The 27,696-nt window shown below is 39.4% G+C and overlaps 2 protein-coding genes across 2 annotated transcripts; one reads left to right on the plus strand and one right to left on the minus strand.

The window, feature by feature from the left end:
• Nucleotides 1–15,053: 15,053 nt before the first annotated feature.
• On the plus strand, nucleotides 15,054–16,431 carry LOC107816076 (splicing factor 3B subunit 6-like protein). Its single transcript, XM_016641748.2, has 2 exons — nucleotides 15,054–15,359; nucleotides 16,080–16,431. Exons 1-2 carry the CDS (start codon nucleotides 15,106–15,108, stop codon nucleotides 16,198–16,200), a joined length of 375 nt encoding a protein of 124 aa, XP_016497234.1. The 5' UTR covers nucleotides 15,054–15,105; the 3' UTR covers nucleotides 16,201–16,431.
• Nucleotides 16,432–18,912: 2,481 nt separating this feature from the next.
• Nucleotides 18,913–25,128, minus strand: LOC107816075 (26S proteasome non-ATPase regulatory subunit 7 homolog A). Its single transcript, XM_016641747.1, has 10 exons — nucleotides 24,809–25,128; nucleotides 22,896–22,988; nucleotides 22,716–22,797; nucleotides 21,202–21,298; nucleotides 21,017–21,092; nucleotides 20,774–20,832; nucleotides 20,540–20,662; nucleotides 19,877–19,934; nucleotides 19,691–19,776; nucleotides 18,913–19,318 (listed from the first exon to the last, which is right to left on the minus strand). Exons 1-10 carry the CDS (start codon nucleotides 24,993–24,995, stop codon nucleotides 19,247–19,249), a joined length of 933 nt encoding a protein of 310 aa, XP_016497233.1. The 5' UTR covers nucleotides 24,996–25,128; the 3' UTR covers nucleotides 18,913–19,246.
• Between the last annotated feature and the right edge of the window lie 2,568 nt (nucleotides 25,129–27,696).

Here is a 27,696-nt window from a genome sequence, read left to right on the forward strand (position 1 = left end):
GTCCGTTTTGAACTTTCTCAGCTTCTGCTTGACGGGGGGAAGTGCCGGATCAGTGGGTAATTTATGAACCACCAAATCGGTGCTTAGACCCGGCATATCGTCATATGACCATGCAAAAACATCTTTGTACTCATGCAATACTTTAATTATCTCCTCCTTGAGTTGTGGCTCCAGATGAACACTTACTTTAGTTTCCCGCACATTGTCTTGGTCCCCTAGATTAACTGCTTCTGTGTCATTTAGGTTAGGTTTGGGTTTTTCTTCAAAATGACTTAATTCTTTACTAATTTCCTCATAATCTTCATCGTTGTTACCATCCACCCCATCATCACACTCGATCTCTTGTATTATTACTTCCGAGCTAGATTGGCTTTTAAAACTGGGCCGAAGATTCCTCATGCATGCCATATCATTGATATCAGCATAAAAAGAACTGTACAAAAAGAAAAGAAAAGAAAATGGAAAGAGAATTAGGGACGAAGAAAATTGCATTTCATTAAATGTAAAGATAACAAGGTTTCAACTCATCCAAACGGACGGAACATAGCAACTGGATTACAAACCCTGGAATAATACAGGTGACAAAAGGAAAACAAAACCTACTACCACGACTCCCTCCGAATTGGCAGAGGAGTAGCTTCCCAATTGTTGATGTTAACATGTGGTCTGATGTGCTGTATATCTACTCCGCTTGACCCTTCCCCGGCCTCAACCATGTTTACTTCAGCAAATACTCTCTCGAACACCTTATCCAAATTCCCCTCTGCTCCAATCAATGAACCTGACATCTTTGCCCATGACTGTTTCTTGCTATCCGGCTTGACGAAGGACCTGGACAAACGTGGAATAGGTTTAGGAAGAACCCAAGCTTTCTTTTTCAATTTACGGGCCCTTCTAACATATGTCGCTGTTGGTTTGAAACCTAATCCGAAGGTGTCCAGATTTTTGGGCAGGGACACAGGTTGAATAATGCCCTGAAGTTCAGCCCCCAGACCTTTCCCCGGCACGAACCCGTTATTCAGCATTTCTGATACTACCATGACGGTCGCAGCTGCCACCCTGGGACATGGCATGCTTTTACCTTCGGGCACTCTGCTCACCGGGACCGTGTCGAAGACCTGATAAACCCATGGTCCCTTATCATCTTTAGTTTCTATAAAGGGCATAATGGCATCATTCATGGCGCATGTGGGATCTTCCCCATGTAACACAATTTCTTGTCCGTCCCACTCGAATTTGACCATTTGGTGCAGCGTGGAAGGCACGGCTTTGGCCGCATGAATCCTTGGTCAACCGAACAAAAGATTGTAGGATACTGCATCATCCAACACCTGAAATTCCATAGTGAACTCGACTGGGCCAATAGTCAATTCGAGTACAATATCCCCTACTGTGTTTGTTCCCCCTCCGTCGAACCCTCGAACACAAATGCTATTTTTGCGGATTCTATCCTCATCGATCCTCAACTTGTTCAACGTGGACAACGTGCAAATATTAGCACTCGACCCGTTATCGATCAGTGCCCGAGTAACCATTGAACCTTCTACACTTGACCGTCAAATAGAGAGCTTTGTTGTGTTCTGTGCCTTCCACAGGCAGTTCATCATCAGAAAATGCTACCCTGTTCACTTCAAAGATCTTGTTGGCAATTATCTCCAGATGGTTCACTGAAATTTTGTCGGGCACATGAGCCTCATTCAATATCTTCATCAAAGCTCGGCAATGCTCGTCAGAGTGAATCAATAACGACAACAACGAGATTTGGGCCGGTGTTTTTCTCAGTTGTTCAACAATGGAATAATCTTGCACTTTCATCTTTTTCAGAAACTCTTCTACCTCTTCTTCCGTCACAACTTTTTTGACTGGCACTGTATTGTCTTTAGCGCCCTTAGCCTTTCTCAACTCTTCAGGAGCAAAACAACGTCCCGACCGAGTTAGTCCTTGTGCTTCACAACTCTCTTCCTCAATTTCCTTTCCTTTGTATGTCACCACTACCTTGTCGTATCTCCACGGTACGACTTTGCTATCAACCATGGGTAACTGGACTACCGGTTTTATGACAACCGGTTCTACGTAGGCCCCTTTCACAACCACCACGGGTGCAGATGATGACCCTGGTACCACTATCTTGACTGGCTCCAGCTTTTTTGCAGCCACAAATGGTCCCTTTCCCATTACCAACACTGGCTTGTCTTTTATTGCTTTTAACTGAACCACTGGCCTTGCACTCACTGTCTTTTCTTTGGCTTCCGTAGAACGAATCACCATAACCACCTGCGAAGGTTTTTTAGGCTCTGTCCCCTTATGTATCGGTTCGATCATATTGGACTCATAATGCGCTGGTAACGGATTTTGATTGATGTTTGGGGCCTCTGGAGCCTGTACTTCAATACGGCGATTATCAATGAGCTCTTGTATCGCATTTTTCAACTTCCAACATTTTTCAGTATCATGCCCCGGCATCCCTGAGCAGTACTCGCAGCTAACAGAATGGTCCAGGTTTCTGGGAAGGGGGTTTGGTGCTTTGGATTCAATCGGGGTCAACATTCCCAACTGTTTCAATCTATGGAAGAGAGCAGTGTAAGATTCTCCCAGCGGAGTAAATGTTTTTTTGTTTGGGGCCTTCTCACTTCTAAAAGCTTGGTTTGGGCGGAAGCTGGTTCCTGGTCTGTTTGCCCTGGGAGGTGGATAGGTGTTTTGTGGGGGTGGATGTGTGTTTTGGGGATTCGGTGCACGCCATTGCGAGTGCACCGGGGGATGAGTGTAAGTCTGTGCGTGGTGGATAGAAAGTGTGGTTCTGGTGGTGGATAATAGTGTTGCAGCGGGCCATATGGGGTATATTGGTAGTTTGGGTGGTGGGGTCTGGGTTGGTTGTAATAGAGTAGAGGGTTATTGGGCCTGGACCAAGCACTAGCTTCAACTGTAGCAACTTCTTCTTTCTTTTTCTTTCCAAGCACACCACCAGTACCGCTCTGGATGGCCTGGGTGGTTGCTTTCAACGCCGAGTAGCTCAAGATCTTGTCAGATTTCAATCCTTCTTCAATCATGGCCCCCATCTTTACCACCTCATTAAACGATTTTCCGACGGACGTCACCAGATGACCAAAATAGGTAGGCTCCAATGTTTGAAAGAGGTAATCTACCATCTCACTCTCCCTCATCGGGGGATCAACCCTCGCTGCTTGTTCCCTCCAGTGGAAACCAAACTCTCTAAAACTTTCCCCCGGCTTCTTTTCCAGCTTCAACAATGACAGACGGTCGGGGACTATCTCAAGGTTATATTGAAAATGGCCAATGAATGCTAGTGCCAAATCATCCCATGTATACCATCGGCCAGGGTCCTGTCTCGTGTACCATTCTAGCGCTGACCCGCTCAGGCTTTGACCGAAATATGCTATCAACAATTCATCCTTTCCCCCAGCACCTCTCATTTTGCTACAAAAACCATGCAGATGGGCTATTGGGTCACCGTGCCCCTCACACTAGTCAAACTTCGGCATTTTAAACCCCGCAGGCAACTGAACATCAGGGAAAGGGCACAAATCTTTGTATGCGACGCTTACTTGGTTACCTAAATCATGCATGTTCCTGAAGGATTGCTCCAAGCTTTTGACTTTACGAATCACTTCCTCCTGTTCTGTATTCTTAACTGGTTTCTCAACCTCACCAGGGATTTCAAAATGGGGAGAATAGGTATATGGCTCAGGCGCTTTGAAAGTGGGTTCGGGAGGGTAATATTGGGTGTCGTAAGCTTAGAATAGCGGCTCACTGGACGATCTATGTAGTGGGGCTGGGGGAGGTGCCGCAAAGACGGGAACCATGGGTGGTGGAGGGTTCTATTTGGGGGGTGGAGCTGGGGGAGCGTATGAAGTGGTACCATAACCCTGGGCGTGATAGGGGAAGGCTGAAGATGCGTGGGGAGTGGTAGGCTCCTGAGCTTGAGCCAGGGGTGGGATGTAAGATGGATTAACAGGATATAGTGGTGCCGGATATCCCTGAGACCATGCCCGATGCATTTCAGCCATTTGTGCTTTTAATTTCCTCATCTCTTCTTTCATAGCACCCACATCTGTTACCTCAACTTCATTTGAAGGGTCTACGATGCTGATCTCCGAATCCTGCCCTGTCATTTTTACTTGATCTTTCGACCGGGTGTTGTATGGGTGAGTTGCCAGAATTGCCAATTAACTAACCACCTGCCTGAACTCACACATTTAGACAACCACTTTGTTAGCGATTAAGTCTTAACAGATTTAACAACCGCACGTTGGCATGAATGCACTTATATAGTTAATCATTTCTATTATGCGTTTGCTCGATTGCATGCGTCATCCCGACACTTCGTTCCTAGTTTCTTTTTACCCTTCTTTCAAATTTCATCACCTCGTCCCTTTCTTGTGCTTTTTCTTTCTCTTTTTGTTTTTCCGCTCTTTTCTTTCTTTCTCTCTTTCTCGGTTTTCCTTCTATTTTCTTCTTTCTATTTTTCTTACGATTATGGTCGAATCCTATGGAGATTGCCTACGTATCGTGACCCCGCACGAATCAGACCAAGCGTAGTTCGTGAAAATAAATGCAAAAAATAAAGGGTGGAAATAAAATTTTCAACTTTCATTACTAAAACAAACTCTTACAAACTCAACAATTTTTTTGGAACGAAACTAACAGACACAACTTAAAAGCAAACCACAGACTCTAAGACTGCAAACATACTTGACCCGGAAAGATAACGAACATACAAAAGACTGACTCAAAATGGTAGAAAATTACAGACACGGACTATGCATATTCTAGTGCTTCAAACTTAGGTGTCCGGGGGGCGTCGTTCGGCCTCGCCGCGGGCCTAGGATCCAAATCCCTTTCAAGCTGCTCTAATTCATTCATGGTTCGCTTTACATAGATCATTACTACTGAGACAAAAGTAGTATGGGTCATGTCTTCACAAACCCGGCATCTCCTGAAAATGGCATAAGCAATGGCTCTAATCCTGTCTTTTGTTTGCTTCTTTTCTATGAGCAAGCGTCTTATGATCGCTGCACATCTTTAAAGCTCGAGAGTCCTGCAGGTGTTGGTCTTGCAGCCGCTGCACTTCTACCTCCATTTGGGCCAACAAGTCGTAACAATGTCCACTTTCAATTTCAAAATCTCTAGCCTGCCTAACCGCTTTACCCTCAAGGGCAACCACTTTTCTTTTTAAGTTGGCAACAATTTTCTCATGGTCCCTTTTCAACTGATTCAGGTACTGGCGACGCTCCTCTGTTCTTGTAGCCCATTGCGCTTTAAGTTCTGCCACAACATTCTCAGATTTTTCTAATTCATCCCGCCATTCCCTGACTTCGTTTTCCAATCTTTTTATCAATTGCTCATCTGATCGGCTCCTTGGTTGTTTATCGACGGTTATCTTCAATTGCCAGATTTGGGCCCTAAGTGCTTCATTTTATCAAGCCAGTCTATTCTTTTCACCTTGATCCGCGACAACCTGTACACTGTTCTCGAATTTCAGACTCTCAACTTGCTGCTTCAGTTTACCAATCTCGACTCGATAGCCTTCTTCCTTTGCTAACCAGTCCCACTGCTCCTGGGATGACCTAGCGAAATCTTCGAGATGAGGTCGTTTAGCCGGTCTTCCATATGCCACGTCACCTCTGAACCAATTATGATACCCTGGGGCAACTTCCCCTTTAACCCTATCAGAAACACAAGTGTTCGCCATCAAATGTTGACACTCACTCCAGATTTGTCGAACTTCTTCCTCGGGGAATCGACCGTCAGGACTAATTTCGACCACTTGGGTACTCAGATCTTCATCTCTTGGTACTACTTGATACCTCCCGAGTTGCCTCAGAACCCGATATGGTGCATAGGGCTGGATGCTTTTGAGTCCCATTAACAGAAAATGCGGGCGGGCTGCTGGCATATATATGACTTCTTCGACAGGCAATCATCCAAGCACCCATTGTATCTGGCTGGCATTGAGGTTCCGAAATAATAATGTCCAGGCCGTGACTCCTTCAGGTAGACTAGCCCCTTTGATTCTCGTATAAAATTCTCCTATACAAGTTTTCTCAACCGAACCATAACTCAATAGCTGAGAGTGTGGGCACAAATGCTTAGTCATCCACATTTGTAACAACAAGTTACATCCCTCAAAAAATTTGCCCCCAGCTTTGCATGCAGTGAGAGCCTAGAAGATGTCAGCCACGATCATAGGTGCTAAAGTGCTTTTCCCCATGGTTTGCAAGGTACTGACGACCCCTGCTACTTTCAAATCCATATTACCATCTTTCCTTGGGAATATTATGAGGCCCAAGAAAGCTATCATAAAAGCCACCCGTCTGTGTTCCTCCCGTTTTTGTTGGTTACTTCTACTGCATAGCTTAAATTCTGGATTGTTGAACCCGCCCACATGGCCATATCTATCATATATGAAGCGAAAACTGCAGAAACCCTTTGCAAAATCTGGATGATGAACTGTTCGGGGTATTTTCAAGGAATCCAAGAACCGGTGTATGGTAATGGCCCTAGGAGCAATCAAGTATTTAAACCTCAATGGAGCTTGATCACTTCCAATATACCCCGCTATTTCTTCCAATGTCGGGGTGAGCTCAAAGTCTGAGAAATGAAATACATTATGTGCCGAATCCCAATGGGCGACCAATGCCCTGATAATATCCCCCCGAGGTTGAACATTTAATAAATCCGGAAGGTCTTTCAAATATTTTTTCACTTCGTCTTGCCCTTCTTTGCCTAAATCATTCCACCATAATTGCAACTCAAAAGGGATTTTGGTCATTACTGAAAAGGGCTCATTTATCATCGTGCTCATCCTGCACATTTATTAAAGCGTTTAAGCAAAAAGAAAACTCTTATTCAACTAAAAAAAACTACCTATATTTTCGACTCAAAATTACCTATATATTTTCAAGCGAAGAACTTGACTCTCAAACATGGCCCTTCAGCAGTTTGGGAACCAAGATTTTAAGGCTATTCATGACAAAACGGCTCTACTTAGCTTATTCGCAATTCTTACTTCTCCTTTTTTTTAATTTAAGATAAAAATACCCAGTATTGCAACACGGCCTTTCAACACTTCGAGGACGAAAACTTAAGGCTGTGTGGATTGAAAAAACATGACCACAGGTGGCTATCTATGCAAGGTCAACCTTCCGACGTTCCGTTTGAGAACATTTGGCTATTTTTGACAAAACGGAATCACCTGGTTTATTTATGACAAAATTAAAATTTTGATATTTTCTGGTTATTTTTGCAAAAAGGAGAAGTTGGACCTGATGAGGGTTGCCTACGTATCTCACACCCTGTGAGAATCAAACCATGCGTAGTTCGGGCAAATTAACCGAACTATTTTAAAACATGACTCTTTTTCCATTTTTATTTTTGGCATTTCATAAGCGAATAAAAACTATTTTTGGAAGCAAGACTCTCTCTTTTTTTTCAACAAATAATAAAACAACCTATTTTCCAAACTAAAAATAAAAGACTTTTTGTTTGTTCTTTTTTTTCAACAAATAATGAAACAACTTATGCTTCTCAAACTAAAACAACGACTTTTCTTATCCTTTTCTTTATCAACAAACAACTTTCCAAAAATAAAAGACTCTTTTTTCTATTTTTTCTTTGCTTTTTTTTTTTTAGTAAAACAAAATAAAACATTTTCCTCTCTTTTTTTTTTCTCAAAATTTCGGCAGAGTTTCGCCAGCAATTGGTCATTGATTTTTATTTCTAAAATAATCAATTAACTCCCTAACTGATATTTTTTTTCCACTCTTTTCTCTTCTTTTTTTCAATTTTCCAATATTCCCGAGATTCAGAAACCAGTCGACATGCAAGTTCGAAACAAATATATGCACAGAGCAAGTAGGATGCATCAGGATGGTCTTTTCATTTCAGGTTGCTAGTCCTAGACGGACCCAACCCCTGTGTTGAGTCCCCTAAGTCAAATGCAACGTGATGCAAATAAGCGTTCCTACTAGGGATCCGGCATGAAGTCATGTTATTCTATGTTCAAAACCTGAGTCGGTGTTCTAGACTATGTACCCGAGCGGACAACTCGAGTCGAGGAGGGGGCAACTTACCGGGAACCAAAAGGCCATCCGGCTTCGTAACTTGTCCGGCCTCTTTCTTATTTCAAGGTATGACACTAACAGAATAGGGAGTCTCAACCAGTAAGCACATCCCCGGAGGTGCAGAGAGAAGGGTGTCGACACAGTTTATATACAGTTCGGATAATATCAAAGCGGTAACATTTAGCACATTCAGCATAAAACATGTATGAAAATCAGATCCAATTAAATACAGCAATTTATTTAAGCTCGAATTCTGAACCCTGAACCAGAGATTCTGGGTTCGTGTCCCCAACAGAGTCTCCAGAGCTGTCACACCTCCTTTTTTTACCTACACCTGTAAGGGCGTAAAAGAGTTTTTCCAATCAAAGGACAATCGGAGCGGGATTTAATTATTAATATTCAGAGTCGCCACTTGAGAGATTAATGGTGTCCCAAGTCACCGGTTGAATCCCAAACCGAGGATATTTATGACTCTGTTAACAGTCCGCGTACCAGAAATCCTGAGTAAGGAATTCTGTTAACCCGGGAGAAGGTGTTTGGCATTCCCGGGCTCCGTGGTTCTAGCACGGTCGCTTAACTGTTGTATTTAATTGTATCTAATCTTAATACATGCTAGCTCATGTGCCTTTTACTTGTGAAACCGCTTATTATCATTATTTATTTTAAAAGAATTATGACGTCGTGAAAACGAGTTTCTAACCACGTCGCAAACAGTGCACCTGTGGTTGTCAACACGTTTCGACTTCGTCGAGATTTGGATTTGGGTCGCATCAATGCGCACCCGAGTTCAAGAAGGTACTTTAATTAAAACCGCGCTTAAAGATTCTAACGTAGTATTATTTTGGGGAAGACCGTGGAGTTCGCTAAATGGCCATCCCAAATTCTAATCATTTTTTAATAACCACATTGAGGGCCCCATAATTAGTGATTTTATTTGGGCGAGGCTAGTAGTAATCCCGAAGTAACTATAATTTCCTACTTATTATGTGTCTCTAAAAGACTGATTAATTTAGAATTGAATTACATTGAAGTAAACTAAGAACCAAATTCAAATAAAAAAATGGGCCTGCCTCATGACTTTGGTACAGTCCAATTGGCCCAACGAATATGGGTACGATTCCACTGCAACAATTGATATAACATCAACGAGTCATTACAATGACAATGCATACCCTCATTTTAACTGAAGCCGGGAACTCCAAAATTCCTAAACGATTTATCCTACCAATTACCTATCAAGACCTGCTGCTTTTAATGAACTAATCAATTGTGAATGAGTTTTGTTTCATGATTTTTAACTGGTTTCAATACCAATCTACCAACAATAAATCAGGTTTACCTATCAATCGATTTCAGAACCTTTAATCAAAAGCAGACATTCTGTTATACTAGCATGATCAACGACAAAAATATTAGTAACTAGGCTAAATGTCACCAGACCTGCTCCTGAATTCACATGTCGTTTACATAGATCCAATTGCTACTGATGACTATTGAATTCACACGAACCTTCAAATTAGACCAAACCTATGCTCAATGTTATTTCAAATGCCCATTTCAACAGTCCAACGTTGTGCAACATTCAACATGTAATCAACCTTACTGGATAATCTTAATTACATATAACTGCCAGTTTATATAACAGAAAAACTACACTATTAATATTAGTTAAAAACAGACTGCCTTCAGTTGAATGATAGACCCTTTGAACATTTCATTTCAACTTCAACGAGCATACATCAGTGAGGTTCAAAGAAATGTACCTGGAAATTGGAATGTAAATAGAGAAAAGGAAATGAGTCAGCTACTTTGAACAGCAACAGCAACAAACTCAACAATATACACCACAGAACATGTCAGGAACTGCTTTTGAAAACCAGAAATACCAGCAGACTCCACAGATCAATTCAACACACACTTGAAATACACTCATAGCCCTCACAGCTGAATCTAAATACCCCTGCAATCCTGCTATACCCAAACCCAATTGAAATCCAAAACTAGTAATGAAACTGTAAAATTGTTTTGGATTTCTTCATTTTTGATGTTTTGTTTTCTGAATAAACTTGGAATTAAAATGTCAGCTGAAATTGAAAGCAGGGAGGAGAGTTTTTGGTGGGGTGTTTTTGAGCTTAGAGCTGAAGGCAGAAGAAGAACCCCCTTTCCCAAGGCATTTCATGCCCTTATATAGGCAACAAGAGAGAGTAGATCAGATTTTAGGCCTTCTTTTTTAGTCTCTAACTTATTTCAATTTAGTCCCTCTATTCTTGACTTGCTAAACAAGTAAACACCCCTATTGTGCTGAAATGTGCACTAAAATCCTATTCTAGAAGGCCCTAGGGTGTTCCCCAACCCATACAATACCTGTACTGCCCTTTCATATACTTTGGAATTACTATTCCTATCAGAATTACCCTTTTCCCTACCCAAACTACCCTTGAAGGCTTCTCAAAGTTACTGAACCTACCCTCATCCTTAACAGCTATAATCAATCCCCTAAGTTAATCCAGAACTAACTGAAACTGATTAATTAGCACTCAGAAATCAACTAATCAAACTGACCAAACCCAATTGTTCAATTATACCAACTCAATCAAACTAAGAGAAACCAGAAACCAGGATCGATCAAAGCAAAGCTTAAGCTAACATGATCAACATTAAATGAAATTAAACTAATTCTTAACCAATAAACTAACAATCGACCATTCAAATATCAAACTCAGAACTAACAGCAATGGACAGAACTATACTATACAAATAAATCATAAAATTAACAGAACACTTAATGAAACAAAAACTGTAACTAAAACTTCAACCATGCAAGTAAAAAGAAACAGGAAAGACTCACAAAAGCACGAGGAACTCCGGTCAGTCACTGACGTCTGAATCCTTTCAGATTTTTGACGCGTAACATCCCTAACCATGTGTTCTTACAAGAGAACACATGGTTAAGGATACTACGGTTCGAAATCACAAAGATTTTGGTTTAGGGTTTTGGCCAGAAATTCTTAGATCTGAGATTCGAGCCGTTTCACAGAGATTTGAAGGAAAATAATCATGGATTAGTGTTGAGGGAAGACCGGGGATTGTGTGGTGCGACTTTGGGCTGGTTTGGGTAAACCTACGATTTGACCGAAAACTTCAACCAAAGATTCGACGAGATCCGGCAACATTCGAGAAAAACTAATAACGGGAGTGGAAAGAGGGATTCATGGGGGATCTGTGGTGTTAATCTGGGTTTGAACGAGGTAAGTGGCATTCACCGCCGGCGAGGGATTTAGGGGCGGCGCAGATTAGGGTTTGAGAGGATAGGTGGGGTGAGGAAGATGAGGCAAATGGGGTAGGGGGGAAGTTTTCGGACATTTATATACCAAACATCCTAGTTAGATCCGGACCGTTGGATTGATGAGATCCAACGGTCGTGGTTAAATGCTGGTGAAACGACGTCGTTTGGACTTACTAGGGACCAGACCGGGTTGGGGGTTTGGGTTGGACTGGTTTGCAACGGGTTTAGGGCGTTTGGGCCTAAAAAATCCAACAAATTGGCCCAAATTTGGGTCTTCTATTAAGACCAAATTTCTACTCTTTATTTCTTTTTCCTTTTCTTATTTTTAATTACTTTTTTTTAATTCCGATAAAGATGTAAAACTAACATAAAAATCCTAATTATTTCAAAACAAAGACTAATTAATTCCTAAAATTGTTCAAAAACTATTTCATGACAATAAAAATCATTAAAATGCAAAAGTGAGCTAATTTTTGTGATTTTTCATGCTTTGTTCTAAACCAATTATCCCTTAATTGATACTAAATATAAAAATTAAAACCTAAATGCAAATGCATATTCTTTGTATTTTATAAGAATTAACATGCGCAAATAGAATGCAACAATCATCAGAAAATGACACCAAAATGCACAACAATTGTAAAAATAAAGAAAATTATTTTGTTTGGGATTTTGGGAATAATCATATTTAGGGCAAAAATCACGTGCTCACAGTGGGCAGCAGTATCTCTCCTTGGGTTGTCACGCTTGCTAGGGTAAACCCAACGAGGCGTTTTGTTGCCGGAATGATGCTTCTGATGATCTTGGTTTGCTCTAGTACCCTTCATTGTATAATCTTGGCCAAACTCCCTGGGTCCACCAGAACACGTTTGATTTTAAAATCTAATACATTTAAAGAGATTACCAATACGTCGTTGTGGTAGCAACAATCTATCTGTGTCCTCTTCCGTAAAAGTGATGTCGTCTTCAGCGACTTCCCATAGCCTCTTGTTGTGGGTTACTGACACCTTCATCTTTTTCGCCGCCGAGAAGGTATACCTATTAATCTCGTTCCCCTAGAAAATCATGTTGACCGTCAGGTGCTGGGGATCTTCTCCTGCTTTTGAGGGCTCCGTGTTGTCACGATTGCGACCGTAATTATTTTTAGCCCGATCACTTAAGAATTCCCTGAGACGACCATTTTTCAGCAGTATCGCCACCTCTTCGCGAAGATGTCGGCAGTCCCCAGTCCGGTGATCATTCGTTCCGTGGTATTCTCACCAAAAATTAGGATCCCTCTGGCTGGGATCAGGTCTCGTTGGCTTCGGGAATCATGCTTCTTTAATGTTCCTCATAGCTGACATCAACTATACTACACTAACACTGAAGTTATATTTTGAAAGTATGGGGTAGGAAGAATCTTGAGAACCAGATGTTTCTTTATCCTGTAACGACTTGTTATTCCCGTCGCGATTAGTTCTTCTTTTAGTAAGGAACCTATCCACCAATCGGAAACCTCTACCGCGTCCTTCGGCCCATTCATAGGGCAAAAAACGGCTTTTCGAAGATCGTCAATCTGTGTCAAATTGGTTTTTTGATTTCTCTTTATTCTTTTCCTGGTACCGACCCTTAACCAACACAGGAAAATCGAGTTGATCATCCTCAATCCTTATCTTTGACTCGTACCGGTTGTGAACATCCGCCCAAGTTGTCGCTTGGAACTCAAGCAGGTTTTCTTTCAACTTCCGGGAAGCATCGAAACTTCTCGGATTCAAACCCTTGGTGAATGCTTCAGCCACCCATTCATCCAGAACAGCCGATAGGAACATCCTTTCCTTTTGGAACCAGGTTACAAACTCCTGCAGCAACTCGGACTCTCCTTCTGCAATCCTGAATATGTCGGCCTTTCGGGCCTATACCTTTCTGGCCCTAGTGTGGGCCTTAATAAAAGAATCCGCGAGCATCTCGAAGGAATCTATGGAATGCTCGGCAAAAGTGAATGCCAGGTTAAGGCTCCCTTCGTGAGAGTCTCTCCTAATTTTTTCAGCAAAACTGACTCGATCTCGTGGGGGAGCTAAATCGTTCCCCTTCACCGTCATTGTATAAGTGGTGATATGCTCTTGAGCATCTGAAGTCCCATCATATTTCGGCATGTCTGGCATTTTAAATCACTTCGGGATCAATTCTAGTGTCGCACTTGATTTGTACGGCAATTGAGTGTATTTGTTTGAGTGCGACCCCTTCAGCACTGGTGGTGCGCCCGGAATTTGGTCCATGTGGGCGTTCACTTCACTCATAAATCATATGAGTTCATTCTTGAAGGGATCACTCTCGTTGTTGTGACCGGATCCGCTCCCCCGACCCCATCGAAGCCGACCTCGCACCTCGGGGTGATGTTGTCGAACCTCTGCATTGTTTGATTTGCAGGAGCACCGGGAGGAACTGGAACTCGTCCATTCGCGTTATTGGAAGCCCTCGACAATACCTGCTTCAACTCCGCCATAACCTTATTCTGCCGTGTGAGATGGCCTAGAATGACCGTTTGTTGCTCTTGTAGGACTCTTACCGCTTCGACGACGTGCTCTTTTTTAGCATCGTCAGCAATCGCTTCTCACACATGTCGCGAGTACCACCTGCCGTGGACCAGCGTGGCCTCATCCTGCTCACTGCGGGTTTCACTAATTGAATTCTTGTGCTGAGGCTGATTTCCTTGGGTCTTAAGGTTATGTGTGTTGTTGACATCATTATCTGTCATTTTCTATGTTTTTTTGCTACGAACAAATAATCAAATGTGTTAGTAAAAGAGGCAAGGACCAACTTAATTACACAACTGTCTAGCCCAACGGTGAGCGCCAAACTGTTTACCCGTAAAACAGTATAGTTGAATTTATACGTGGTTTATAGACAAGAGAATTAATTTGACCCTAATATAATGGATGAATTGGACAAAAATATAATATTTAGCCTTGAAATGGAGATAAAATAGTAGAAATAACAACACCGGGAACAGGGCTTCCGAGGACAATAGCAACGATATCAGTAAACAAAAAGATAAAACTATATTAAGCTTTAAATAGAGTGTAGCGTATGTTTCTCAGAAAATTCATGTCCCTTCAATGATAATAGAGCTTACTATTTATAGTTGTACGTAAGGAACAATGTCCTAGGATCAAGCCCCTCTTTAATATCAATTATGAGGGTTATTGAAGAACGTGTAACGGCAGGCATTTAATGCCATATTCCTTGTAACGGACCATGTACTTAATGCTGTAGAATATTTCTCACTAAACGCTACTGGGTGACAAGCATTTATTCATCTTTATGAGTATCATTTTCTCAGGATCGTTGCCTTCGGATTCAACTATCTTCGGCTCCACTTGTTACTTCCTCATGCGATCATTTAATATAAACATATTTTACCCTATATAAAATACGACAGATAATTTGAGACGGAGGGAGTAATTATTTACGTACATATAGTCTTTTAATTTTTCTTTCACAGTTTCTATTAAATCTTATCTAATAATCAGAATTTATTAATGTTTGACGGAGTCCAAAAATATTCACTTTTATAACATATTAAAAGACCTGAATTTGCTTAGAAATATGTTTAAGGGACTATTTTAGACCTACTCCATACTTTATGGACGTTTTTGCCATTTTCTCCTTTTCCTTACAAAAACCAAATTAAATAACCCCCATATAAATCTAGGTAAACGCCTAAAAAGCTAAAATTCTCAATTTTTTTCCGGCGAAAAAATGGCGGCGATAAGTCTCAGAAAGGGAAATACCCGGCTACCCCCGGAGGTGAACAGGGTGCTATATGTTCGGAACCTTCCGTTCAACATAACGAGCGAGGAGATGTACGATATATTCGGCAAGTACGGTGCTATTAGGCAGATTCGCATCGGCACAAACAAGGATACCCGTGGTACTGCTTTCATCGTCTACGAGGATATTTACGATGCTAAAACCGCCGTCGACCACCTCTCCGGCTTCAATGTCGCTAATCGGTAAAAACCTCTTGTTGTCTATCTCACTTGTGTTAATTTTATTTGCTTCAATGTGATTGGATGACTGTCACTTAGGGTTTTTTCCCGCTCTCTCCCTCATCTTATATCATTTTTTTTCCCATGTCAGACATAGCTAGTTTATTGTAAAATAAAGTTTGCACTAGTAATTTTTCTATAATTAAAACTATCTAAACTGTGTATGTAGAATTCATAGTTAGAAAAAGTGTTTGACAATTACAACAACTAGGCGAACTAGATGGAGTCTGCTATATGAATACTAATTCCCATTGTGCTCAATTTTGACTAGCTTTTATTTCAATAATTTAATAGAGATCAGGAGTTCTCTATAACTAGAGGTACAGACCTATTTATTTTGACGTATAATTGGTTTCAGTTCTAAACTAGTTAGGATCAGTCATATGAATGTGTATCCATTCTTGCTACCATCAAGGGTTATGGTGGGATGGATAAGAGATTTCACCCTAAACCAGAGTTCTTCGAGCCCTAGGAATGGAGAAACTAGTGGTAGGGAGTGCTTCCCCCTTTAGTGGGCCCTACGGACGCAAATATGGATTAGTCAGGCTAGTGCTTTCGGATAATAGATGTTTATACTTGGACTTCTTTTTCAAGAAAATTAGGGCTTCTTTAACACTAGAGTTTCTCTTTTTTTCTACTGACATACTTATCTGATGTATATTTGGTGTTTTTGTTATTGGGCAGATACTTGATAGTTCTGTATTACCAGCAAGCGAAGATGAGTAAGAAATTTGACCAGAAGAAGAAGGAGGAAGAGTTACAGAAGCTTCAGGAGAAGTACGGTGTTTCCACCAAAGATAAGTGATAGAGAAACTTATATTACTCTTTTCTTTCCTTCATTACGTAAATTGAGTCAAGTGGTAGCAAGGAAGACATCACCTTTCTTGGCAACTGACCGAGGCGCCCTGGCACCTGAAATATCAGAAAGAGTAGCTTGTACTGCTGTATCTTTTAGGAAGTTTGTAACGAATAATATTTGAGATGATTGAATGTTGTTGGATGTTTCTACCTATATCATTTTTTTCCTTCTTCCCTCCGTGCTGGAGTTACCTTAACATTGTGTGATGAGTGCATTTACTATGTGGTTTCTTTTCTGTATGTGATGCTATATGTTCATGCTCTGTTCTACATTTATTCATTGTTAAAAGACATTTTTGGGTTGCTTCTAAGATGCAGCATATGAGTGCTTGTGAATGATGGTCTTGCCCTAAAATTTAATACCGGTAACTTTTTTAGCATTTTGCTGATAGCCTGATCTTCTATTTCGATAACAGTGTAAACTGTATAGATATACCTACATATCGAGATATCGTGCTCCATTAATAGCTGATGCAAGGGGGTTGTTAGACAATTCTAATACAATAGCAGAATGTCTGTCTTTGAGAATAAAGCGGGTCTAGAAAGAGTGGGATGGATACAAATGAGTTATATGTCAACCGCTTAATAGTTTGAGGATTATTTAATTGATTGGTGCAAGATGAGCATGATCAGTCAAAAGTTATAAAGTCAGAGGTAAGAGGCTGAATTGGGTAATGTAAGGAGTAATTGGATCAATGGATATATAAGAAAGTTGATTTCCTGATTAAACATGGTCAATGAAGGCGTATTGATGAGGCTGCAAGCTAAGTAGGTTAGTAATTAAATTGAATATAGGGAGAATGCAGTTCTTCAGTTTCAACTTCTATAAGCCTTTAATACGTTAAAATAGCACGGTCTAGCCAGTTTTCGAGCTAGTCATTCAAAAATAGCTAGTGTTTGCCAGGTTATTGAAAAATAGCCACTATTTTGCTGCAACAGAGACTGGTCTAGCATGATATACTAGAGTTTGGTGCACCTGTGTATGAATTTCCAGCATATTATGCTGGACCGATATACTTTGATGGCTCCAGTATAATATACTAGAGCACCGGTGCTCCAAACTCCGGTATATTATGCTGGACCGGTATATTATGCTGGAACTCCAGTACCGGTCCAACATAATATACTGGAGCTTGGAGCACTGGTGCTCCGGTATATTATACTGGAGTCAGCAAAGTATACCGGTCCAGCATAATATGCTGGAAATTCATACACAGGTGCACCGAACTCTTATATTAGCCTGGAGTTCCAGTATAATATACCGGAACTCCAGTATATTATACTGGAATATTTTTTTGGATTTTGAACAGTGTTTTCATTCAGATTTATCTTTACATGAAAAGTGGCTAAATTTCGATTACTTTTGAAACTGTGGCTATTTTTTAACGACCACTTGTAAATCTGGCTATTTTTGAATTTCTCTCCTTTAATATCTGTGATTTTTAGTTCTTTTTGTTAAAATCTTATTGGGGGATGAGGGGAGCTACCAGCATAGTAATGAATTCGTTACAAGAGAGCTACAACAGCCAGAATTTGCAGGGAGCATTGACCACAAAATTTGGATTTTGGAGCATATACTTAAGGATGATTAAGATGTGAAACGCACAGATGAGCGCACACGTTGGGTGGGAGTTTGATTCTAAGTAAAGGAGCTCGCTTTGCCTATTAAAAGTAGGTTACTCGTCTTTATTTTTGTTGCAATTTTTCTCATTTTTCACGTTCTGTCGAAAATTGAAAATTCACCATGAAAGCATCGGCCTATGTCCAAGATAATCTTGTGCTACAACTAGCCAAAGATGTAGAAACACTGGATTTTTATGCAGTCATCAATTCTCTCGAGAAGTCGCTAACAATGTCAATTGAGGAGTCTTAGATATATTAGCACTGATTTTTTATGCAATCATCAATTCTTTTGAGAGGTCACAATTGCCGACCGTACAAATATTAAAGACAAAGAAGGCTTTTTTATTTAGGTTATGGGCGTAAAGCAACAACAACAATATACCCAAGTATAATCCCACAAGTGGATTTTGGGGAGTGTAGTGTACACGTAGATCTTATCTCTACCTCGTGAAGGTAGAGAGGCTGTTTCCGAAGACCCTAGGCTCAAGGACACTATGGGCATAAAGCAAAAAAAAAAACTCCGTAACACAGATCAAGCATACCATGTGTAATGATCTCTCCATTCACGACGGTTAATAAAAAGGATAAAAAGCTCCATTTCTACAAAAGCACCACACCTAAGTTGTTCCATAGCTTTTGGTTCACTACGGAAATACCACTTTTGTCCTAAAAAATGCAAGCAGAAGAACGCCTACAACATATGCTCAGTCTGCAATATACGCTCACTCCTCGAATACTCCACTCCTCCAATACCTCAGATAAAGGGAGGAGTATAAAAAGCCTTACTAAAGGTTCGAAATGGTGAATTGAGCTCAAATAGGCATATGATTTGTAGAGCCAACTGTCAAAATAAAGACCTTGCATCTACTTCTCCAAGTGAAAAACATAATTTTATCGAATGAAAACTCTTCCTTTTTCGGGAAACAATTTCCGGCAATCTCGGGGAGACTTGATGCACGGAAGAACTCTCTATACATACAAGTAGCAAATAGGCATTTGCCACTCTAAAACACCAAAACACCCGCTGAGAGTGCAATTAAGAAATAAGAAGTCACATTCATCTATTTTAGGTACCAAGCGATTAATTCATACACGACACACCATGTAGTTGAGCCTGTTTTTTTAACTGAATTTGGAAAAAGAAACAAGGGACGAAGTTTGATCAGTTAATACAAAGAAAAATATATGTTCTCTGTCAGTCGATCTAAATCTAAAATCTGGAGGAACAATGCTAACGGAAGACATGCTAAAACATAAGAGATTTCCTCCACGTGCAAGATTGTCACAAGGCAGATTCAGGTTCCAATTGCAACAAGCTACAAGTGTTGTGCAGTGAATGACCAAAAGGGGGAAGAAGGGGGACTGAGTGCTTAGCTTCCAGCTGCAGTTGGCACTGCAAGAGGCTTTGAATCCTCAGCCTTTTCATGTTCCTTGTTAAGCATCTGAAATGGATACCACAAGCCTCAGTTACTATAGAAAATAGATAAAGCACTTGATGTACAATATAAGATGCTCTAAAATGCAGCAGGAAACAACATCAACATTCTAGGTACAAGCAGGAAAATAGCAGAAGCTACGACTCAGTGAAAGATTGACAGTTGCATCCGTTTCTAACCATATGCTTGGTTGTGGAAACTAAAAGCCGTGCCACTGACAAACTGAACTAGTCGCTGGAACTCTCTCTCTCTCTTTCTCTTTTTTATTTATTTACAAGTCATAAACACTCATTTAGATCAGTGTTAATCTTTGCACAACAGATTCTTTTTCTAAAAATGATGACAAACAAACAAGTGAAACTACAGATTAAAATGTACCTTGTTGTTGATCAAGTTATGGAGAGCAATTACACTTCGGATAAGTGAAGATAGGTATATGACCAACATCATATCATTCGTCTTCACTGCAAGAAGGAATTGAATCGAAACTCAAAAGGTTAAAAGACAACATAATGTGGTAGAGATTCTGTTATTGAAACAGAGATGGCATTCCAGCTAATTTACCTGAAAATGCTTTAACTAATTCAGCAACATTTAGATTTGGCAGTAGGTTGAAGACATCCTGCAAGAAGTTTTTTCAAGTTCAACATGTTAGTATCTTGGAATTGGATGGAGAGTTGATTAAAAATCAGACTATCCGCACCACAATAAAACGAACAAAACATTGGCAGCAGCTGCCGGATCAACAGATAGAAACACTTATGTTTAAGTGCAGAACAGAAATCATTTCGGCGCTTTCTGTTAAAATTCATGTTGTAGCAATAGACACGATCTAATATTACAATTGGTGCCTAAAGCATTAAAGTTATTTCCAACATATCACTAAAATAAAATTCACCATAGAATGATTCGGGAAGATTGCAACAAGCAATCACCGTCTGTTCAACCAAACTGCCATGCAGAAAATTCTTTAAAGAAAACCTGTAGCCAAGGACAAGATATTCCAAAATCTAGCAGCTTAATTCGTTTAAATAAGGTCCTTAAGCAGTGAAAACTGTATTTTAAAAAACAGAGAAAGCTGCTTGAACTAGACCTACAAATTCATTAAACTTTTTACAAAAAAAATTCCTTACCAACATCAACAACCTTTAGAAAAATAGAAATCAGCAACTAAAAGACTGACTATGAAGTCAGAAAAAGAGAAGGAAAGTTTATAGCAATGGTAACCTGCAAATGGTATAGAATCTCATGGTTCAAAGGAAGCTTCCCATCAATGACAAGATCTAGATAACTTCGTATCTCTTGAAGTCGAGCATCCAATCCCTTCAAAGCTGCCAGTTTCCCAGTTACCTGGATTGGAAGTGTTCAAAGTTCTTATTGCCCTCTACTTGTTAAGAAGCCAAACTTATCATCATCTATTTTTTTAATGTAAAAAGGTCATAAGAAGGTTCAGAAAGAAACCTCAGTTGCAAGAGTACTGATTGTAGTATCTTTCACATCCCTTAGCAAGTGCTCAACACCTGTCAATTAGAATACATGGTAAGAAAATTCTTAATGCATATACAACATGTAAATGTCACTTGCAATGGAGAAGATTGGGAAACTACTTACAAAATCAAGAAAAAGAATAGAAGTTTTAAGTCAAAATTTTACAAGTAAAACAATAGTAAATTACAGAACAAAAAGACAAGCTTGAAGTTGTACCAATTTCTTCAACTTCATGAGCAGCAATTTCTGAAGGTACATGCACAAACACCTTCTGGCTTTTTTGAGTTGCATTCTGCAAATTTACCCGTCCAGCACATCAAGTTCATAGGACAACCAGCTTATGAATGTCAACAAGCACCAAACGCTTTTTGAAATAATCAACTGCTAATCTAAGTCGTTACCTCTTTAACTTCCTCAACTGCATAGTATGCCTTAGTTGGTATTCCTAGCTCCTTGGGCTGGACGTCAATTATAACCAAGACTGGAGTGGGGACATAGCTGCAATAACACCAGCAATAATAAGCAGCATATTGATGAAATAAGGTGTTCCATTAGCAAAAGGCATCAAGGAGATGCAAGTTACAAAAGTAATGAAATGCAGAAAAAAGAAAAAATAAGAATTGTAGCTCCCTTTACAGTGTCAATCTAAGACCAGGGAGCTAACAAAGTTCAAAAATTGGTCAGTGCTAATTACAGAAGCTAATTTAGTCCAACAAAAAAGATTGAGTAGGCAAATAGCTTTGAGAGTGTGATTTGGAGTTGAGATTCCATCAAAACATCTTCTATTCCTTTCATTCCAGAAACACCAAAAAATAGCACCAGGGATCATCAACCAGATTTTTTTGATGGTCTTGTCAACTCTCCAGATTTTTTAATAAGCAGCATATTTGGGTTATAGCACAAAAGATACAATGCTTAAGACATCGTTGCCACAAGTCAAAGAAATTTACACTCTTGAAAAAATAAAGAGGAGCAATTTTAAGCAATTGGGATGGTACTCCCCACATACCCACCTTCATATATTGGGAACCTTTCTTAGCAATAGATAAAATATCCCATTGGAGACATCTACCCAACTTTTGCATATAAGTTGCTTCCTTAAAATGTAGCAAATGAGAAAGAACAAGCCACAACTCGCACATACCCTTAACACCTCTTTTGCCAATGTTATACAACAACAACAACAACCCAATAAAATTTGGGGTATAAGAAGGGTAGAGTGTACGCAGACCTTACCCCTACCCGAAAGAGTAGAGAGGTTGTTTCCGGGAGATCCTCGGCTCAAAAGGCCTTTTGCCAATGTTATACTACTATCGAAATCGATACTAAGTTATCTTACAAATCTAGTATAGCAATTTATTAGAAAATAATCATGTATAAAGTTGTTTTGAGTTTGGCACCATCAAGGCAATTTAATTCCATGAAACTCGACTTAAAAATTGTTTAGAGTTGAAAGTACCTTATCCCAAAAAAAAAGTTTTGAGCTGAAAGTTTTGTATATCCATGAAGATGCTATTTAAATTGCCTTAAGGGCGTTGGGAAGTCAACAAGGAAAGTTGTTCAATCAAGTGACTAGTACAAGATCAACAGGGAGGTAAGCTAGTTTGACTTGTGCATTTCAACCATTTCCTGTGACATTGGCTTTTTGCCTGCAAGTCTATTAATTTGTTTTCTTTTTAGGTATACCCCTCATTTGTGTTGTAAGCAGTTCTGTCCCCAATTTCTCTTTTTGTAGTTTCCCGTTCCCCTCTAATAGCTTCATTTGATAAGTAAAGCTTGTAGCTTGAAAAAAGCATCCAGGCATAATCGATCACGGCAGATTCTCATGTTGACAAACTAAAGATCAAATAATTCTCAAAAAAACTAAAGGTCAAATAGGATCTCCGAACGAAAAAAAAAAAGGTAATGTCCTTACTCATTAAAAAGCCCATGGATGTTCAGGTCATTTTCCCTAAGTTTTGGACCAGTGCTATACCAGCCGACAACATGCTCCTTGGCTGAAACATTTAAGTCAAAAATAGTATGAACCTTAAAGGTGATAATACTTCTAAATAAAATCATGAACTGAAAACCACGTCGTACGGAATAAACATACCGTTTATCCTACGGAACATGGAAAACATTGATTCATGATAGTTATGGTCAAGAAACCAGATACTTGGGTCCCTGTCATCCTCTTCAAAGGGCACTGCATGCAACAACAAAAGATGTTAGGTAAAATCACAACGGTCTAATAGATAAAGGCTGGACCAAGCTCTTGATTTAGGCAGAAGAAAACATGGAAAAGGGTAAAGTATTCCAGCGGAATGAACCCATCTAAAGAAGGTTATTCATTTGAACCTCAAGATATTGCATTGGTTTCACAGCTATAACTGCATTTCACTAAGTATGAGTTTATATAGCGTCTAACTGATAATGTATCTCCACAGGAAAGCTAGATGCCAGTCTTTCCCTCAAAATTCAGCAATCAACTTAACAGCATCAGTCACCAAAGTATGTTTAGAATTTTCTTATTTTCATTCACTTCAGTAAAAATAATTTTGAGGAGTTGATAGGATAAGCTGTATTCTATCTTTCCCCAAGCCAACATAAATTTCCTTACTTTTCTAGAATAAGATTTACAATATAAAGCCAATTAATCACACATTTTAAAAGCCTTTTATCATGAGTATTCTGTCCTTCCTTGACAAGCTTAGCAAAGAGGCAAGAACATTTTACAATAAAGCGACAAATCTAAGTTTTTTGATGAAGTAATAATTTTATTAATGATGGGGAAAAACCTCGTATACAAGCAGTATACCAAAAGAGTAGAGAACCTACACAGAAATATGATCTTCTACTAAAGAAGAATAAAGCGACAAATCTAAGTAATTATAAGAACAGAGAATACAACAATTCCTCCTTCCAGAAATGTAGCATAATTCATATGAAACATTGAAAACTAAAAAGAAGCCACTTTATATTACTTCTAGCTTCTCTTTCCCATTCTAGACAACCAAAAAGCTTATTGCTTTTCCATGGCTCCATGCTCCAGGCAAGACCTCCCAACAGACAGAAAAACAGATCTGCTCTTCAAAAAACCATATATTTCTCTAAATTGTAAGCATACATCTAAACGTCAAGTCAACATTGACCACCAAACAAAAGCCTCTTGGCTCTAGGGCCAACTCAACTATATTTAGCTCCAGTTCAGTTTATTTCCTTGATGTATTCACCCAAAATAAGGAGGCAGATTGAATTTCATGTTACAATTTCCCGGTGATTAGGCAGTTATTTTTATTATTACGATGGTGTACCAGCTTGCACACATCTACTACCACTAGGTAGCTGCTACCTCTACCAGCATAAACACTAGGTAACTATACCACCAAGGCCTAGGCAGATGGAAAAAATCACTAGCGTTTTTTTGCCTCCGTTAGTATTTGAATTTGAGACCTCATAGTTATATTCTCCCTCTTCAATGTCCACTAGGTCACACCCTTGGATGCACGATCAAATACTTATACCTAATTCACGGCAAGAACTTTACCCTTTTTCTTTTGATCTTTTCTTACCTTTTTCTTTTTTGGAGTAAATACCCACTTTCTTTCCGTAACTTAGCTCAGAAGAAAACCTAAACTAATTAACTTTTATGTCCATCAGGAGACAAAAAAAAATATAACAATCAACTACGTTAAATGTTAACTAGTTTAGGTAAGCTATACAATCTTCGCGTCAATTTCACTCTATTCAGGTCAATTCCATCCAAATACAAGGCAAGAACATAAATGACACAGAGCCACACACAAAAACAACCATAAACCCCATCAAGCAAAACTTAATCCCATAAATAAAGGCAAACTAACTGTTATTTCACAATTTAGTTCACATAGTTTGCCCTTACTTTTCTTTTACTAATAATTTAACTCATATGAAACCTAAAAAACTTTTATTTCTGTAATTAAAAAAACACAACTGAAAAACTTAAAATTCCATAAAAGGGCAAAAGTGAATATATAGATCTGAGACCTGCATAGCTATTGGTAACATCAACGGTGCCTTTGAAAGAAGTCCCAAGCAAAACCCCAACAACACGTTTCCTGGTGTCCCTCGCAACTCTATTATAGTGGTCTACGATGCTCAGAAGTACCAGCGGATGTACTATCACTTTCTCAATCGGCCGAGCTGATATTTGCTGCGACTTGATTACGTCCATTATTGCTTGCTTCTTTCGAAATCTGAAGCGGAAAAACTTAAAACTTCTTCTCCAAGGGAAAGAGAAAGTGAAAGAGAAAATCAACCGGCAGCTCTAAAGTTCTCTTCCTCCAAAACCTCTTTTGCCAAACAGACCTTTAATATGTTTGTTTTTCTATTGATTTTGAACTCGTAATTGATGGGCTTAGGCCCATTTTTAGCTTAAGTTGGACTAAGGCCCTAAAATATAGTGGAACTTGGCCAGTACACGAATAGCCCCCTGGAGGACCCTTTTAAAAGTTATAATTACGCTGGATGGACCTTTTTAACATTATCGTTTATATTTTGATCTCGTCAAAAAAATGACGACATATCTCTACTTGCGTGTATTTTGACTAATTTTACGGGATACATGCCACCTCCTAATAGCAATAAGTACTCGGTAACTCTATCCATCAAGCATTGGATATATGGGAAGAAATCACCTAGTATTTTTTACCTTCGCTGGAAGTTGAACCAGAGATTTCACGGTCACCAATTTTATTGACCACTAGGTCACACCCTTGGACGCAATCACTACGAAAATTTTGAAGCACACGTATTATGATGACGACATGCTTTTGTGGCAAATTTTGGTAATTACCATATGAATTTTTGGGCGATTGCCATATTTTTGCAAATTATGATGATCACCATATGAAAGTTCTGGCGATTGCAATACTTTTGTAAATCCTGGTGATCTCATAAAGTTTCTCGCGATTGTCATGTTTTGTGGTAATTCATGATGATGATCATATGAAAAATTCTGGCGATTCCCATATTCTTGTGGTAATTCGTGTGATCAGAGTATTAATAATTTTAGTGATTGCCAAGAGCACTTTCCAAAATTCTGATAGATGCTATTTTCCAAAGACCTTTTTTACGTAAGTCAAAAAATTAATAGTGACATCAAATTGTATCTAGACGAAGCAAATGGCGTATAAAACTCCATCAAAATTGAACGAAGCATCTGGCAGACGAAGTACCTGGCAGAACATTGAAAACTTTGTGAGCATCAAAGACTATTTCAAATTTTCAGCAAAAAATCTCAATTGCATTGGAAAATAATTACTCCTAACACATACTCCAACACTATTTACTCCAAGGACAATGTAGGAAAAAAATTGATTCATTCTTGAAATCTGAAAAAATTAAATATTTTGGACCATAAAAGACCAAAAAATTAGATAATCCTTTCCGCTTGGAACCCTAGTCTCTAGCATCAAGTGATTTGTAAAGAATTGAGGAGCTACTATCACGAGCCTTTCATGGCTTCTCCGGCCACTGGCCATCCTCCTTCTGAGGTTGGTCAATTGTCAAATACCTCCCCACAGGCTCTCCTATCCAGTACAAACCCTAATCCATTACAAAACTATGTGCTGTTACCACAACCAAAAGCATTAAATGTGTTTATGCAAACCCTAGCCAATATCCCTATCAAAATAGTCGAGTATCTACATGCAGAGTCTATAATCAAGTGAAAGAAGACAGAATTTAAGCAATCCATTGTGCAACAAGGTTTACAACTGGAAGTGCTTGGAAAATTTTTGTATGGCAAGCCTGTGATCACTGAATTACGCAAAACTATCCCTATTCAATGTGAACTCAAAGGTGATTATTCAATTGGTTTAATTGAAGATAATCATGTCTTGATCAAGACTTTCATTAATGGAAGATTATGCTCACTTGCTCTCAAAGCCAGCCTTTTATTTGAAAGTTCAAGGTGAGATTTGGCAGATGAGGGTACGAAGTGGAATCCTTGGTGGAAGCCTAATGAAGAAACTTCAATTGCAATTGCATGGATTAGTTTTTCAGAATTGCCTCCAAACTTCTTGGATAAGAAATTTGTGTTCTCTTTGGCAAGTGTTGTAGGAAAGCCATTACAAGTTGATTTAGCTACTCAAAATGGTACTAGACCTAGTTGTGCCAAGGTGAAGGCTGAGGTGAACTTGTTAGCAAAGGTTCCTCAAAGAACTAAAATTGTAGAGGAAGAAGTTGAATCTGGACCTGAGGAATCTAAGTGGATCAAAATAAAGTATGATTACATGTCAAAGTATTGTAATACTTGTAAGAAGCAAGGACATAATAAAGTGGACTGTTGGGTGATACATCCTGAGTTATACAAGAAATTTGATGAAGCTATTGAAGATCAAACTAAAGGAAAGGAAGTTGTTGGAGCTGCAGATAACACTACTAAGGTTCTCACAAATGGTAAGGTGGTTGGGAAACCTATTCCTAACCATGTAAAGCAATAGTGGATACAAATAAGACAAAATAAACACCAAAGGGATAAGAGAGGATATATAATCGACAATGCGAAGGAACAATAGGCTAACAAATTGAAGGGAAAGATCAATGAAGAGGCAGTAGTTACAAGAAATAAATTTGATGCATTTGAAGTTGAAGAAATTGAACAACCAATTTTGATGCTTACTGATGGCAAGGGAGAAGTGAACGTTAGAGAGAATGAGAAGAAACAAATAGAATGAATCCAAGAAGGACCAGGAGAAGAAGAAGCTGGAGAATGTTCAAAATTCCAGATCCATTCCTAAGACAACTAGGATTACTATAGAGGCAAAGAATGACAACTCTAATCCTATTCCTACAGGGATTAGGGTGGAGGCTAGTAAGGAAATGACAGTTAATTGGGTACAAATAAGGTTTGGGGCTCCTAAAGAGGTCAC

This window comes from Nicotiana tabacum, chromosome 18, assembly GCF_000715075.1.
Source record: "Nicotiana tabacum cultivar K326 chromosome 18, ASM71507v2, whole genome shotgun sequence".
Lineage (NCBI taxonomy): Eukaryota > Viridiplantae > Streptophyta > Magnoliopsida > Solanales > Solanaceae > Nicotiana > Nicotiana tabacum.